At 35.7% G+C, this 18,427-nt stretch overlaps 1 protein-coding gene across 2 annotated transcripts in view; it reads right to left on the bottom strand.

The window, feature by feature from the left end:
* The window catches only part of MNAT1 (MNAT1 component of CDK activating kinase), a 212,062-nt gene that overhangs the window by 104,348 nt on the left and 89,287 nt on the right, over positions 1-18,427 (bottom strand). For both annotated transcript variants that reach the window (XM_059373330.1, XM_059373329.1), the window contains exon 6: positions 14,896-15,021. In XM_059373330.1, coding sequence (XP_059229313.1) covers positions 14,896-15,021 — 126 coding nt within the window. The remainder of the gene's footprint in view (positions 1-14,895; positions 15,022-18,427) is intronic.

Here is an 18,427-nt window from a genome sequence, read left to right as displayed (position 1 = left end):
TGTTTTCCTTAAAATTAGTTAACCCCTCTAAGCTCAAGCTTCTAGGAGTTATGAATCCTATACCACCCTGAGACCAATGTAGGGGCTGGGTGGAGATTTCAAGACTGCCATGGCACCAGGGAAAAGCTCTGATGAAGACGAAGACAAGACAGCAGCAATATGTTCTTAGCTCTACTCTCCATTCCCCAGTGAAGGCTGTGAGGAGGTGCCAAAAGCATCCTCAGCAAAAAAAAAAAAAAAAAATAGAGAGAGAAAAGATTCTAGTGCAAAAACTGTGAGGAGAAAGGGCACTGAAAGAATGAGAGTGTATTATAAGTTTTCCATCCAACTGCGTATGTTAAGAAAGTTAAAAGAGAGTTTCCAAAAATAACTGAATATAATCTCTAGTTTTCAAACTTAGCCACAGCCCCAGAAGGTGTGGTAAATTATATTCTAACATAAAGGAGTCTATAATAGAAATAAATTAGAGATGAACAAAATAACAAGTAAAATTATATAGGAACTTACAATAAAATGATCAACAAAAGAAAAACCTAAGAGTACTTTTCCCACTATAGTCCAAATAGTAATGTTCCTACAAATATTATTAGATGAACAGTAACAAGAATACTAAATTAGCTCAAGACAATACTGTTCGTGCACTGATAAAACTACAAAGAAAAAATAAATTTGCTTAACTAAATTTAGTGTATCACACTGACAAGCACAGCAGAAATTATTTGGTCATACACATACATGTACAGATGTAGTCTTGTAAGACTGCCAAACATTTGTGGCAGCCAGACTTCTCAGGAAAATACTGTATATATCATAGTCCTAAGCAAACACAAAAAAATTAATTTACTTCAGCATTTCCAAGTATCAATTCCACAAGGACTTATTTAATTTGGGTCCCTTGGTAGAAAACTTCACTGTATTTAGAAACAATACCATTCAGTTAATTTATACATATTAGTTTTTACGTCCCACTTAGAAAATCAACTTATGGATGACAAAGACCACTAAGGTAAAGTAGGAGGAAACACTTGAAATCTGTCAGACTTGCCAAAGCCTTTCTAGTTCTCCCACTCAGCAGAATTATGAGTATGGGAGACTTAATTTTTCTGAGTCATCATGTTTCCTCATAAACAGTGATATCACTATCAATCTTGCAGGATATTTGTGAGGATTAAATGAGATAATATTCAGGGACTGCTTTAATCACATCTTCCTTCTTTTTCCCCACTTTTAAAATTATCCTATCTTCAACACCAGCAGCTAACATTGCCCTGCAAAGGTAATAGGTACTTGATAAAACCCCATTGTGATAGGCTGACTGGTACCTGATAAAAGCATCTGTAAGACTGAAAAATTTGTCTCATTAACTTAAGCAATACAAAATAAAGTGTATAAAACACTTTGGAAAAATGCTTCTTTATTATATTAATTCAATCAGGAAACCATTATTTCTGCATTCCAGACTAAGAGTATTTCCACATTTTCACATATCTAGAAAGTACTCCATACCACGATTAAAGGATCAAAGTTTCTATTCATATCTTACTGATTTTAACTTGTTCCTATTATAATCAAAATAACTGATATAACTTATAGCTCCCTGATTCATTATTTCTGCCTATGCTCATGTCCAGGCCATAAGACAAGTTTCCTGGAATAAATTCAGCCACTGCAATAAATTCTATAGTCAATAGTTTGAGCATTAACTGCTTTTTTCCCTTCACCATGGTAAGGCATGGGAAAGAATATAAAGCTCACAGTATATAATTAGTTATTTCTATGTCTCACCAACTATAGTCACAAATATTTCAGTTTCTTATATGTCCATAGTACAACTGAAATGTTATCTAGAAATGTGGAGTATAAAAAAAGGTTTCTAAAGGCATTTGGGGGACATTAAGTAAAATATTCAGTAAAAAATATATGGTATAAATTTAAAAAGTCACAAACCCTATCTACAATAAAATTCACTGGTCTATTATAGATTTTACCTATATCTATACCTATTTATACTTACAATGGGCTAGGAATTTTGAGTTTTACATAATAATTTCAAAAGAATACTCAACAACCCTATACTAACTCAAAGAGATACATGTACCCCAATGTTTATAGTAGCGTTATTTTTAACAGGCAAATTATGGAAACAGCCCAAGTGTCCATCAACTGATAAATGAATAAAAAAGATGTAGAATGTATATACATACATACATATATAAAAATACATGTATGTTTACATACATATAATGCAGTATTACTCAGCCATAAAAAAAAAAGATGAAATCTTGCCATTTGCAAAGACATGGACAAAGCTAGAGATTTTCTGCTAAGCCAACTAAGTGTGTCAGAGAAAAACAAATACTATATGATTTCTACGTATATGTGGAATTTAAGAAACAAAAAAATTAAATGGGAAAAAGAGAGAGGCAAATCAAGAAACAGACTCTTAACTATGGAGAACAAACTAATATTTACCAGAGGGAAGGTAGATGGCGGGTGTAAAATAGGTGATGGGGATTAAGGCATACACTTGCTGAGATGAGCCTTGGGCGTTGTATTGAAAAGCTGAATCACTACACTGTATAAATGAAACTAATATTACACTGTATGTTAACTGGGATTTTATTTAAAACTTGTTTTTATATTTTTAATTAAAAAAAAAAGAACAACAAAAAAAAAGAACTGAGTAACTTAAGGCTTTATCAGGTTAACTGTTTTTTCCAAGGTCATAAAGCTAGAATGTATATAGTAGAGGAGCCACAATGTGAACCTCTTATAATAATAACATATGGACAACCCATTTTAAATAATTTTAAAATAATAAAATTCAAATTTACAATTTTAATCATGAGCAACTATTCATTTTATAAAAGGTTTACTTATTAAAGTACTCAAGCATAGGATTATCCAAATTTATAAGAATCTTCATTTCCTACAAATCAAAACCACAATGAGATATCACCTCACACCAGTCAGAATGGCTAAAATTAACAAGTCAGGAAATGACAGATGCTAGTGAGGAAGCAGAGAAAGGGGAACCCTCCTACACTGTTGGTGGGAATGCAAGCTGGTGCAAGCACTCTGGAAAACAGCATGGAGGTTCCTCAAAATGTTGAAAATAGAACTACCCTATGACCCAGCAATTGCACTACTGGGTATTTACCCTAAAGATACAAACGTAGTGATCCGAAGGGGCACTTGCACCCGAATGTTTATAGCAGCAATGTTCACAATAGCCAAACTATGGAAAGAACCTAAATGTCCATCAACAGATGAATGGATCGAGAAGATGTGGTGTATATATATACAATGGAATACTATGCAGCCATCAAAAGAAAGGAAATCTTGCCGTTTGCGACAACGTGTATGGAACTAGAGGGTATCATGCTTAGCGAAATAAGTCAATCAGAGAAAGACAACTATCACATGATCTCCCTGATATGAGGAAGTAGAGGTGCAACATGGGGGGGTTTGAGGAGTAGGAGAAGAATAAATGAAACAAGATGGGATTGGGAGGGAGACAAACCATAAGTGACTCTTATGTCACAAAACAAACTGAGGGTTGCTGGGGGGAGGGGGCTCAGGAGAGGGTGGGGTTATGGACATTGGGGAGGATACATGCTATGGTGAGTGCTATGAAGTGTGTAAACCTGGCGATTCACAGACATGTACCCCTAGGGATAAAAATACATTATATGTTTATAAAATAATAATAATAATTAAAAATTTAAAAAAAAAAGAATCTTCATTTCCTTCAAAATATGTCTGAACTAACAAAACTTCTATATACTTACCTATAAACTCTTTGAAGATATTTATGGCGAAAATTAGAATAAACTACAATTTTGTCAAAATAACAAAATAGCTAGAGATATTTATTTATTTATTTTAGCTAGAGACATTTTTTTTTAAGAGTTTATTTACTTATTTGACAGACAGAGATCACAAGTAGGCAGAGAGGCAGACAGAGAGTGAGAAGGAAACTGGCTCCCTGCTGAGCAGAGAGTCTGATGCGGGGCTTGATCCCAGGACCCTGAGATCATGACCTGAGCTAAAGGCAGAGGCTTTAACCCACTGAGCCACCCAAGTGTCCCAGCTAGAGACATTTGTTAAGAGAAAGGAATAAAGGCTCAGTGGCTCTCTGTCTGTCAAATAAATAAAATCTTTAAAAAATAATAAAATTTTTTATAAAAGAGAGAAAGTAATAAATAGCTCAATCACTTATGTATGGATGGATTTCATAATGCATAACAACTTATAAGGCTATTTTAATGCTAATTTTACTAATATTTGAAAACACATTTAAAGACAAAAACAAAAAGAATTGAAATACTACTTGCATTTTCACAAGACTTCATAAAGGACACATGACTTCTTTGGTTCCCACACTTTGATTTGCTACCTAAGTGCAAACTGTCTATTAAAAACAGAATTAGGGGTGTCTGAGTGGCTCAATTAGTTAAGCATCTGCTTTTAGCTCAGATCATCATCTCAGGGTCTTGGGATTGGGACCACATAAGGGTTCCCTGCTTGGCTGAGAGTCTGCTTGCTTCCCCCTCTCCCTATACCCCTCTGAAATAAATAAAATCTTAAAAAAAAAAAAAAAAAACAGGGGCGCCTGGGTGGCTCAGTGGGTTGGGCCTCTGCCTTCAGCTCAGGTTATGGTCTCGGGGTCCTGGGATCAAGCCCTGCATCAGGCTCTCCGCTCAGCGGGGAGCCTGCTTCCCGGCTCTCTCTGCCTGCCTCTCTGCCCACTTGTGATCTCTCTCAGTCAAATAAATAAAGGAATAGTGGAGCCCATGGATGGCTCAGTGGGTTAGGCATCTGACTCTTATTCTCAGCTCACGTCATGACATCAAGGTTCTGGGATGGAGCCCTTGTATTGAGCTCCATGCTCAGCAAGAAAGTCTACTTGAGGATTTAGCTCCCTCTCCTTGTCCCTCCACTTGTGAGCTCTCTATCTCTAAACTAAATAAATGAATCTTTTTTTAAAAAACAGGATTAATAACATTTGTTCAAGTATTTTTTCATTTTTTAGGCATAATAGCCTTAAGCTATTTGGTTCAAATTTATAGCTTTATAGGACAAAAGTGACTATTCAATACAATATTTTATTTCAGATACAACTAGACATTAATTTTCTGTAACATTTTAACAAAGAGTTTAATCTCAAATGCGATCAGAGGAATACACAATGCTTGACATAAATAGCTAAATAGTATTTGTTGCGATCAGAAAAGTCAATGTATACCACAAATGAGCTCTGTTTTCGCTTACCCATAGATTATATAAAATTTTTTAAACATCAGGGTTAAAATACTCAAACAACTTTCCCCTTTAGCAATGAATAGCAGATTCTCCTAAACTACTCCCCAGTAATCACCCACAAAGGACCAAAAGCTATACTTAGAAGTAATTCTTAGGTTACCTTTGTGACTTAGTTTGTTTCCAGTTTGCATACAAAAGCACAGTGATGTTTAGAACACCATCTTATCTGAAAAAGCACCATATTCCCAGCCTTAGATTCTGGCTCCTAATTTTATGACCCAACCAACGCGGCTTTTTTCCCTCCCAAAGATTGATTGATGGGGTGCCTGGGTGGCTCAGCCGGTTAAGCGTCCAACCCTTGATTTTAACTCAGGTCATGATCTCAAGGTAGTGAAACACAGCCCTGTGACTGGCTCCATGCTGGGCACAGAGCCTGCTTAAGATTCTCTCTCTCTCCCTCTACCCCTACCCCCCCCCAAAAAAAGACAAATCTAAGACTTAGTTACTTGATTTTCTGTATGGATATTTAATGATTTAACTACACAAATTAGCAACAAATGGGGATAAAACCCTGGTTTTTTGAAGTCTATTCATAAATTCACCTGAGAATGATATAATCAGGAATAGTAGCCAGATCTATTCTTTTGGGAAAAAAACAAGAATTACTCATGAAATGAAGAAGAAATAGAAGACCCTAAAATTATATTGCTGGGATTTAAAACAATGAAATTAAAATAGCTAATGCTTGACTGGGAAACAACACTGGACTCTTATTTTAAGAGTTCAGGGGTGCCTGGCTGCCTCAGTTGGTAAAGCATTTAAAGCTTGATCACAGGGTTCTAAGTTTGAGCCCCCACACTGGGTATAGAGATTAGTTTAAAAAAATAAAATCTTAAAAAAAAAAAAAAGACTCAAAACTATCACCGCAGAAAAGATAAAATATATATAAAATGAAGTTTCCCCTGGGGCACCTGGGTGGCTCAGATGGTTAAGTGTCTGCCTTCAGTTCAGGTCATGACGTCGAGGTCCTGGGATCAAGCCCCACATTGGGCTCCCAACTCAGTAGAAAGTCTGCTTCTCCCTCTCCCTCCACCTCTTGGTACTCTCTTGTCTCTCTCTCTCTCCCTCTCAAATGAATAAATAAAATCTTTAAAAAAATAAAAAAAATGAAGTCTCCTATTCATGCATAAGACCGTGATTAAGTGGAAATCTCTAAGAAAGTCAAGTCACAAATTTACAAATAATTTTCTAAGATTCTACCCCTAATATGTCCCCTCCCACTGAGAGTTTAATTCCTAGGAAATATAATTCAAAGGATTCATCATGTACAATATATGTAAACATCCCTAACCAAAATCTTCCCTTGTCTCAACTCTACATATCTCAATAAATAATAATTAAATCCTAATTTCTTACTCATTATATTACACCAATTTTTAGCCCTTTATCTTCCTCTGGGTTTAATAAATAAATTTAGTCTTCTCGGTCACATCTCAAAGGATCTATTTCTAAAACCCTTTATCACATTTGTATGTCTTCCTTGGACCTTCTCCAAGTTCAGTATATCTGAGTTCATTTGTTGTGTTGAACATTCTTTAAGTAGAGCAGATCAGGAAAAGAAAAAGTCATTGTGCTGGCTCCTGTCCCTTACATTACCCAGTCCACACAATTAGCCCACTATTAGAAGCAATAACTCAAATCCTAGCTCTCTTTAAATCACAAAGACACCTGAAGTAGAATTTATAAATTGTTTCTTAATATTCTCATTAATTAAATAAAGAGGTATAACAGAAAGAGAATGAGTCTTAGTGTCATCTTTTAAATGTGATCTAACTTCTTTGAGACTCAGTTTTCACATCTGCAAAAATAAGAATACCATTTCATGGAGATATAAAAACAAAAGATGACAACTTATATTGAAAAGAACTATCAAAAGTCACAAAGTCCTAAGCAATGTTGGCATCCTTACCAACACTTGCTCAATGAAATCAACCCCTGGGATATAGGTGCTCAATAAATGTTACTTTCATTCTGTATTTTAGGATTGCTTTTCCAAAGAGTATAAAAACATTCAACTACATAAACATTGGATTCTCATCTACATTTTCTTCAGTCTCCCCATTCAGTAATCTTAATAAATTCACATAAAAACTGCAACATTTAAAATTTTCACCTGCCATTGAACCAAAAGCTGAGTTGTTACAGCAAACAATAATAATAGGTACTCTATCATACACTTAGGTTACATGAATCTCGACAAGCATTAAAGTAATTAGATCACCTACCATACACCATATTAAAAAAAAAAATTCCAGGTAGATAATAAAAAAGTAAAACAATAAAGGCATCAAAAATACCCTCAAGAAAGTGAAAAGAAATAAGTCGCTTGTGGGTTTTGGAGGGCGGGGAGGCAGGTAAAAAAAAACACTTTCATTTCTCAGAACAAATTGGAATAGAAGTGTGAAGTTGTGCAAAAGATTACAAATGCCGGGGCACCTGGGTGGCTCAGTGGATTAAAGCCTCTGCCTTCGGCTCGGGTCATGATCCCAGGGTCCTGGGATCGAGCCCCACATTGGGCTCCCTGCTCGGCGGTGAGCCTGCTTCCCCCTCTCACTCTCTGCCTGCCTCTCTGCTTACTTGTGATCTCTGTCAAATAAATAAATAAAATCTTAAAAAAAAAAAAAAAGATTACAAATGCCACTACTGAAATCACACAACCAAGAATCCTTATCCCTTGAGAGACAGCAAATAATTTTTTTAAAGATTTTATTTTGAGGTAATCTCTACACCAAATAATGAGGCTTGAACTCACAACCCCAAGATCAAGAGTCATATGTTTCACTGACTGAGCCAACCAGATGACCCAGCAAATAATTTAAATTCCAACAACACATATAATTAATAAAAGGCTTCGATTCAAAACACATAGAAAACTTCTACACATTAGCAAGTCTTGATCAGACATTTCAGAAAATAGGATAGCAAATGTTCAGTGATCAGCAAAATAAAATGCAGATTAGAATCACAATTCAAACACTACTAAATACCCACCAGTATAGTAAAGCTGGAAAAGACAGAAAATCATTAAGTGTTGACAAAAATGTGGAACAACAAGAACATTACTGGTAGAAGTACAACTGGCAAAAACCACTTTGGAAAATGATCTGGCAACATTGCCTGAAATAAACAAACATATTCACTATGACCTGGTATCTCTATTCTTAGGTAAATAGCCACCAAAACAATGTGTGTAAATGTGCACCAAGAAACATATATTAACATATTAGCATAATTCATAATACCAAAAACTCAAAGGGATCCAATCATCCAGCAACAGTAGAACAGATAAATAGTAGTATATTCCTCCAATATTATCCAATAATGAAAAGAGGAAAAAAAGAGCTATATGCAAAAAACATGGATGAGTCTCACAAATATAACATGAACAGGCCCAACATTAATCAGATTAAGACATATATGCTTAGATGTTAAAGCTATTTGTAAGAGCAAGAAGAAGCCATAAAAGAATGACTACTTTGGGGCACCTGGGTGGCTCAGTCGGGTAAACGTCTGCCTTTGGCTCAGGTTAGGATCCCAGGGTCCTGGGATCAAGTCCCGCATCAGGTTCCCTGCTCAGTGAGAAGTCTGCTTCTCCCTCTCTCTGTTCTTCCCCTCATTCACGCTCTCTCTCTCTCAAAAGAAAATTTTAAAAATCTTAAAAAAAAAGAAGAAGAAGAAGAAGAAGAGTGACAACTTCGAGGAAAAAAACAGGTACTAACCAAGTCTAAGGAGTCGTACGGCAGACTTCTAGTGCATTGACAATACTTTTTTCTCTTACCTCTGTGATAGTTACATCTTAATTCACTGAGCTATATATTTTGGTCTGTGTACTTCTGTGTACATACACTACATTACACAAAACAAAAAAGTTGTAAGAGAGGGAAGAAGAAAAAAGAATAAACAATAAGGTCACAACCTTTTCTAAAATGATACCTGAAGTATTAAAGTAAATGCTAAGGGTGGTTGGGTTATGGACACTGGCGAAGGTATGTGCTATGGTGGGTGCTGTGAAATGTGTAAGCCTGACGATTCACAGACCTGTAGCCCTGGGGTAAATAATAGATTATATGTTAATAAAAATAATTAATTAAAAATAACAGGGCAAAAAAAAAGTAAATGCTAAGAGCAAATGAAAAACTGATAGCAAATAAGCACATGAAAAGATGCTCAACTTCACTAGTCATCAGGGACATCCAAACTAAAACCATAATGGAAATAATATTACACACCTGTTTAGAATGCATAAAATATTTTTTTAAAGATTTATTTATTTATTTGACAGGCAGAGATCAGAAGTAGGCAGATAGGCAGGCAGAGAGAGAGAGGAAGAAGCAGGCTCCCCACTGAGCAGAGAGCCCGATGCAGGGCTCGATCCCAGGACCCTGGGATCATGACCTGAGTGGAAGGCAGAGGCTTAACCCACTGAGCCACCCAGGCACCCCGCAAACAATACTTTTAGAACACAAAATACTGTGCATTGGCAAGGAAACAGAGCAACTGGAACACTCATAAAAGGTGGATGAGAATGCAAACTGGTACAGCCACTTTGATATAATTCTCCAATTTCATTCTTAATATTTAGCCAATAGACACAAAAACTTACGTACACACAAAACTGCATGCAAATGTTTACAGCAGCTTCACTCATAATCATTAAAAAACAAAACACAAATCCAAATATCCTTCAACTGATAAAGAAACTGGTTACTCAACAAAAAGGAACAACAACAACATGCAATGATCTCAAATACATGTTGCTAAGTTAACAAAGCTTGACCTAAAAGGCCTGTATGTATGATTCCATTTACATAACATTCTAGAAAACACAAAACAGTAGAGACACAGAACAAACCACTGGTTGCTAAGGGGCTAGAAGTACAGCTGACTGTACTTGAAATGAAACAAAGGAATTTTGAACAAAGGAATTTTGAGGAGGGATGGAACTACTCTATATTATGACTATGGTGGTAGATATACAACTGTATATTTGTGAAGTCCCTGAATATCACAAAGAATGACCTTTAATATATACTAATTAAAAATAAATTTTAAGGGGCGCCTGGGTGGCTCAGTGGTTTGGGCTGCTGCCTTCGGCTCAGGTCATGATCTCAGGATCCTGGGATCAAGTCCCGCATCGGGCTCTCTGCTCCGCAGGAAGCCTGCTTCCCTCTCTCTCTCTCTGCCTGCCTCTCTGCCTACTTGTGATCTCTGTCTGTCAAATAAATAAATAAAATCTTTAAAAAAATAAAAATAAAAATAAATTTTAAAAAACTTTAAAACATTATGGTCACAGAACTACCACGGATTTATAGAAGAATCAAAATAACAAATTTATCATAAAATTCCCTCAAATTCAGGAATCTTAGAAATCTGTTATTGCCTAATTATACAAAGTAAAAAAAAAAAAATTATGTAATTCACTTAGATATTTAACTATAATAATAACAATAAACATTACTGATGAGGCACCTGGGTGTTACAGTTGGTTAAGCAGCTGACTCTTGGTTTTGGCTCAGGTCATGATCTCAAGAGTCATGAAATCAAGCTCTGCATCAGTCTCTGCACTGGGCATGGAGCCTGCTTAAGATTCTTTCTCTCCCTCTGACCCTCTACCTCCCTCTCAATCTTCCCCCAATTCTCCCTCTCTTTTTAAAAAAAAAAAAAAAAAAAAGGATAACATTAAAGATACATTTGGTTAATATTTTGTATATACATTTTTAATCCTCCAAATAATCATAGAAAGTAAAAATTACCTCAACTTCACCAATGAGGAAACAAACTCAGAAAGAACAAAGAAATATCTTACCCATGCACAGACACCTAGTAAGTGGTAAAGCTGAAGTGTAATGCCCTTGTTCCTGAGTCTTTCCATGTCTATTTTCTTTTCTCTGTACTGTCTCTTAATTCAAAAGCTTTCATAATTCCTTAATGAGTAATTTTTTTCTTCATATTATATAAAAATGTATTAATACTTCCTAAATTTCTAAATTTAAAATTGATCAGGGATATTTTGTATTATTCAGGTACTCACATACTCATAATCATATAAAACAAAGTTTAAATATGCAGCTTCTGCCCTCAAGATGTTATAATCTAATAGGCAGCACACATATGACAAACAAGATAGGCAATTTTAAAAATCAAAAAACAGTAGCTTAGTGAGTGGGTAGCTAAGTCGGTTAAGCATATGCTTTCGGCTCAGGTCATGATCCTAGGGTCCTGGGATCAAGTCTGCTTCTCCCTCTGCCCCTCCTCTCTGCTCGTGGGCCCACGAATGCTTTCTCTCTCTCCCTTTCTCTCTCTCACAAAAATAAACAAAAGCTTAAAAAAAAAAACAGGGTACTTGACTGGGCAGTTAGGAAGAAAAAAAATGGGTGTGTGACTACCTTATAATAAGATAGTTCTAACTGCTTCCTCCTGTATCTTGCATCATCGTCATTCACTACTTATATATAAGCAAGTGTGTGTTTGTGTATACACATACACATAAGCAAACATATTCAAATACAGTATTGTTATTAAACAAACTGCTGTTAGATGAAGAACTAACCAGTTTTTATTTTACCTTCACTCTTTTCTGCTCTGATGTTCTTCCTTTATTTAGATCTAAGTTTCTGCCTGTATCATTTTCCTTAGCTCTAAAAGAACTTTTTTTCACATTTCTTGCAAGGAAGGCCCTATTGGCAAAAGACTCCTTGTTTGTCTGATAATCTTTATTTCTCCTTCACTTTTTAATTTTAGAAAGAGAGATCATGCATGCATGAGCAGAGGGGAGGCAGAGGGAGAGAGAATCCTTGAGCAGAAGTGACTCCCCCGTGAGCATAGGAGCCCAAGGTGGGGCTCATGCCTATGACCCTAAGACAATGACCCAAGCCAAGACCAACACTTGGATGCTTTACCAACTAAGCCACCCAGGCACACCAATTTCTCCTTCACTTTTTTTCTTTTTTTTAAGATTTGTATTTATTTGTCAAAGAGAGAGAATGCACAAGCATGAGGAGAAGCAGACAGAGGGAGAAGAAGGTTCCCCCGCTGAGCAAGGAGCTTGATGTGGGACTCGATCCCAAAACCTGGGATCATGACCTGAGCAGAAGGCAGCCGCTTAACCAACCAAGCCACACAAGTGTCCCTCTCCTTCACTTTTAAAAGATAATTTTGTATGGTACATTATTCTAAGTTGGTGATTTTTTCTCTCATTACCTTAAATATTTCATTCTACTCTCTTCTTGTTTGTGTGGTTTCTGAGGAGAAGCTAGATAAAATTATTATCTTTGCTCTTCTATAGACAAGGTATTTTTTTCCCCAAGGTATTTTTTGCTCTTCTATAGACAAGTGGCTTTTTTCTTCATCTTCAGTTTTCTGATTTTTGAAAATGATACACCTAGGTGTAGTTCTTTTGGCACTTATCCTACTTAGTGTCCTCTGAGCTTTCTGTATCTTTGGTTTAGTATCTGATAAATTCTCGGTCATTATTGTTTCAAATATTCTGTGCCTTTCTCTCATTCTTCTCTTTCTGGTATTCCCATTATGCATGTGTTACACCTTTTATAGTCGTCCCACAGTCCTTGGATATTCTGTTCTGGTTTTGTTTTTTCCTGGTTTTGTCTTTTTCTGGTTTTGTCTTTTTCTCTTTGATTTTCAGTTTTCAAGAAGTGTGTTGATGTATCCTCTTGCTCAAAGATTCTTTCATCAGGGTGTCTAGTGTACTAATGAGCCCATCAAAGCTAATCCTCATTTCTGTTAGAGTTCTTTTCTCTAGCATTTCTTTCTGGCTCTTTCTCAGAATTTCCATCCTTCTCCTTACCATTGCCCACTTTTCTTATATGTTGTCTACTTTATCCATTAGCACCTTTGGCATATTAATAACAATTGTTTTATATTCCCAGTCTGATTATTCCAACACCCCTGTCATATCTAAGACTGATTTTGATGCTTGCTCTGTCTCTTCCAACTGTGTCTTCTGCCTTTTGTTATGTTTTGTAATTTTTTTTCTTGACAGCCAAAGCATAATGGGCTAGGCAAGAGGCACCACTATAAACAGGCCTTTAGCAATGTGGTGGTGAGGTGTGGGGGTGTCAGAGCATTTTATTTTTCTATGATCAGGTCTCAGCCCTTTGGAGAGCCTGTGGTTCTAACACTGTGAACTTCACAAGTGCTTCTCAACCCATCCCACCTCCCCTTAGTCAGGGCAGGATGGTTAAAGTAGGCTGAAGTTGTGTTGTTTCCCTTCTCCCATACAGAAGGCTTGAGCAACTGAAATAGAGTATTTCCTTTCCCCTACATCAGGCAGGTTATCATAAACTCCAGTAGTTTAGGCTCTGACAAAATAGTTTCTCCTGCGGGTAGGCCTTAATAAGAACAAAATGCTCTGGTATATTTCAAAATTGTTCCTTTTTCCTTTTCTCTGCTAAAAGCAAGAGGGGATTTTTCTCTAATATTCACTGAGAGAATGTGATAGAGATGCAAGAGGTAAAAACTCACACAAGTACAGGGGCCCTCAATAAGTGGTTCCCCAGCAGAGGTCTGAACTCTTAGGGCTGTCCACACTGACCTCCAGCAATTTGTCAGTTACAATTACAATAGATTTACCTATACCAGCACTAGTTCCCCATGAGGTTGCTACTCTAGTTAAGTTGTAATTCACTGTATTCTCTACCGATCTCTCCAATTTTAAGGGCAGTGGTTTGCCTTGTGACCTCTCTTCAATCATGGATCTAAGAAAAGTTGTTGGATTTTTTAGTATGTTCAGCTTTTTTTTTTTTTTAAAGATTTTATTTATTTATTTGACAGAGAGAGATCACAAGTAGGCAGAGAGGCAGGCAGAGAGAGAGAGAGGAGGAAGCAGGCTCCCTGCTGAGCAGAGAGCCTGATGCGGGACTCGATCCCAGGACCCTGAGATCATGACCTGAGCCGAAGGCAGCGGCTCAACCCACTGAGCCACCCAGGCGCCCAGTATGTTCAGCTTTTTATTCATTGTTAGAATGGGATGGCAATATCCAAGCTTCTTACATGCCATACCAGGAACCAGAAGTCTGCATTTTCTTTTAAGAATGTTTTTCTACAGGGTGCCTGGGTGGCGTAGTTGGTTAAACAGCTGCCTTCAGCTCAGGTCATGATCCCAGGGTTCTGGAATTGAGCCCCACATCAGGCTTCTTGCTCAGCAGGGACCCTGCTTCTCCCTCTTGCTCAGCAGGGACCCTGCTTCTCCCTCTACCTGCTGTTTTCCCTGCTTGTGCTTGTTCACTCTCTCTATGTCTGTGTCAAATAAATAAATAAAATCTTTAAAAAAAAATGTTTTTCTACACTACCAGCTTAAAAGTTTATGTAGAATAAGAAAAAAACTCATAAACCCAATATCATGTACAACAAATTGTGTTGTGTACTTTGAAAACAATTTCTTTCCTTTTTCCCTTTACACTGCATGTTTTCACATTTCTACATGTCTAGCCTAGATGAGATAATGTTCTTAAACATCTGAACCTTCCAATTTAACTGTAGAAATCAATATAAAGTTATAAAGTGCAATCCTTAAAATACATTCTTCAAACAAGTAATTAAAATAGAGCTTACCATTTTGATGCCTGTGGAAAATGTCACTGGTTTTATAGGTTTTGGTTTCTCAAGTTGCATTTCCAACTGGGTAGATCTATCTTTATGCTGAGCCAAAAGCAGAGCAACAGGGAGATCAGAACTCTCCTGTAAGAAAAGTAAAAGTGCAATATGAAAGTTAAAAAGGAAAAACTAATGAGCAACAAGTCTTTTATTTTAAATTATGCCTTTTCATAAGCATTTGATGTCAACCTAAATATTCACTTTATGGAGAACACTTCACAAAAAATTTTAACATTCCATAATAAGAAAAGGCTGTTTGAGATTCATAAATCAAAATAACCTGCAAAAAAGTATTTTTATAAAATCCACATTAAAGACAATATAACAGGGCCTTATTTCATCTAGCAAAGCCAACCATATTTATTAAACTAAAAAAAATTAAGAGCTAATCACAAAAAGAGTAATACAAAGTACTATAACTTAGATCAGATGTTTATCTAAGACACATTCTTCTACCAGTGAATTCAGACCAGTCTGCAATTGTTTCCTATTATATTTCACCTGAGGCTGTTTGGAAATGATCCTTGTTCTGTTTTGCACAACGGAATAATTGTTAACTACAAGCAAAAACATATTTATTTTCTCCTTTATGGACTTATTTTTAGAAATTAACTCTAGATTTTCTTAATTAACAAAATGATAGTAAATATTTCTAATATCTTATACTGATACGAAATCAGAGCTACTATTTACACAAATCTGCACACATACATATTAATAACAAGCAAATTACTAAAAAATTTTTATACACAGGCTTACTTATCCTGTTTAACATGAAGTTCCCCTACATGCTTAAAGTGCTGTAGCACTAAGGTCTAAACTAAATGTATGCAGACCCCTTCCTTTTTGAGATTTCAGTTAAATAAAAACTCAGAAACACATGCAGAAGAAAGCCAAGAAGGAAGGAGATAATATATACAAACACAATACTTTATATGTATAAACAAAAATGAAGGTTACAAACACATTTCTATCTCCTATACCAAGGCTACCTACAAAAAACACATATTCTTCAAATGGCCTACAGATTTTTAAAATAATAAATACCTAGACTTTAATCCTTAAAGAAAACTATACTGTTAAACATTTCATAGTATGAAAGTAAAAAATATAGCAGAATCTAAGTTTCTTTCCAAATCTTACAACTTAAGAATATTTTTAAGGCACAAATGTACTTAATTAACATAGTTAAAGAAACTGTTTTAAGGCTACAGTACAGAAGTAATTTGAGTAACGAGCAATTTATTTCAACAGAGTTGTCCTAGAATGCATTTGTACCTAAAGATTTGGTAAAAGAAGTGCTTTGCAAGAGAAATTTACAAAGATTAAACTTTTTTCAACAGAAGAACACAAATTGTATTTATAAAATAGAGCCTTAGGGCCTTTAGCAATAATAAAGGAGAATGAATGAAAGATACTATGAAAATATACTTGAATATCTTTCATATTCTACAATAAAGCATTAGTTCTTCATTAGTAACAGTATAATACTGTGAATTTCTGCAGCTATTCTAGATTTCCATTAAGAATTTTAGGGCATTTGGGTGGCTCAGTGGGTTAAGCCTCTGCCTTCAGCTCAGGTCATGAATCTCAGGGAATCGAGCCCTGCATTGGGCTCTCTGCTCAGCAAGGAGCCTCTTCCCCCTCTCTCTCTACCTGCCTCTCTGCCTATTTGTGATTTCTGTCTGTGTGTGTGTGTGTGAGTCAAATAAATAAATAAATGGGGGGGGGGTATTAAAAAGGGGCACCGGGGTAGCTCAGTTGGTCAGGTGTCCAATACCTGATTTCAGACCAGGTCAGGATCTAAGGGTCATGACAGTGAGCCCCACACTGGGCTCTGTGCTCAGTGAGAAGTCTGCTTGTCCCTTTCCCTCTGCTCCTCCCCCCAAGAATCTTAAATAAAATGTAAAATTAAGAGATTTTAAATGGCTATGGCCCAAAGTACTTTTTAAAAGCCATTACTAGGGCACCTGGGTGGCTCAGTGGGTTAAAGCCTCTGCCTTCGGCTCAGGTCATGATCCCAGGGTCCTGGGATCCAGCCCTGCATCGGGCTCTCTGCTAAGGGGGGAGCCTGCTTCCCTTCCTCTCTCTCTGCCTACTTCTGATCTCTGTCTAATTAATTAATTAATTTAATTAAAGCCATTACTATCTTTTCATATGTAAAACCTAACAGAAGAAAAATAAATTTCTTTGGCATTCCTTCTCAATTTAGTGTATAAGTGGATTCAAATGCTCTTCCATACCTGGTATTTCCTCTAGTAAGTGAATGTCCTTGTGTAAAAGCAAGATGATGCGTTCACTTCAAAAAGGTTGCTAATCAATACTTCGGCCTGTTTTAATCCTGCTTTTGCTTTCACACAGAAAAGGGCCTGAATATTAAAATGTCTTAGTAATACAAATGAAATTTAATAAAAAATAAACGTTCTAGGAATCTAAAACAAATTTTGACATTAAGGCATACAATTTACTTCAATCTGCTTTATTCCATTTTAGCATTCAAAACGCCAAAGTCTGAAAATCTTTGAGAATGCTAAATAAGAATTAAGCAGGAGCGCTAACAACAACAAAATCTGTAGAGTAAAATAAATTATGGGAACATACATGCTCTCAGGAATACATAACATGCAGATTCAGCTTTGCAAGTTATTTAATTTTTCTTAGCTTTCCAGTCTATCTTGAAAGGTTCTCTAACTTACATTAATTGCCTGAAGGTTTACTGTTTAATATTTAAAGAAATTTTAATAAGACTGCCTGTAATACTCATTAAAAGCTTTATAATGACCAGTTTTTAAAGATTATTTTAACTGACTTTAAGCAAGCCATCTGGCAAACAATATTTCTAATAAAAATCAGCTACTACATTTGACAACAATATTAGCCCTTAACAAAATTTAAGACCTAACTGAAGAGAATTTTCAAATAGGAATATAAAAAGATTTAATAAGTCAGGACCTGTTTAAAAATCTTTTTCCAAACTGTAAAAAAAAACTGAATTTACAGTTAGGATTAAATAAATGGACTTTTAGGCAACATTATGGTAAATGCTAAGCCATAAACATTAAGACCATAACATTAAAATCCTGTCACATACAGTATAATGTAATGCTTTTCAAAGGTTAAAAAGTGACCATAGGCACAAAAACCAAATCCCAAAACAGGAGAAAAAGTTCTATTAAGTAATACTTTTGCTTAAATTAGATCCAGAGAATAATTTTAGGATTTAGGTGTTATAGACATATTTACAAATGCCAATATTATCTTTTTTTATAGAATCTAAAAGATGAACAAACATAGAAAAAGAAATAGAATGTGCTTTTTCACTTATTAGGGATTTAGGAAGATAAGAAGAAACTTAATAAATACTTTTAATTAGTCAATAAGGACTAAAATGTATAGTCATATTTTAACAAAGAAATTTAATTATAAAAAATTAAAGTAACAGAATTTTTAAAATTAGGAAACCAGATATTCAAAACATGCTGATATTCTA

This window comes from Mustela nigripes, chromosome 13, assembly GCF_022355385.1.
Source record: "Mustela nigripes isolate SB6536 chromosome 13, MUSNIG.SB6536, whole genome shotgun sequence".
Lineage (NCBI taxonomy): Eukaryota > Metazoa > Chordata > Mammalia > Carnivora > Mustelidae > Mustela > Mustela nigripes.
Note: the sequence above shows the minus strand (reverse complement) of the source record. Positions and strands in the feature narration are given on the sequence as shown.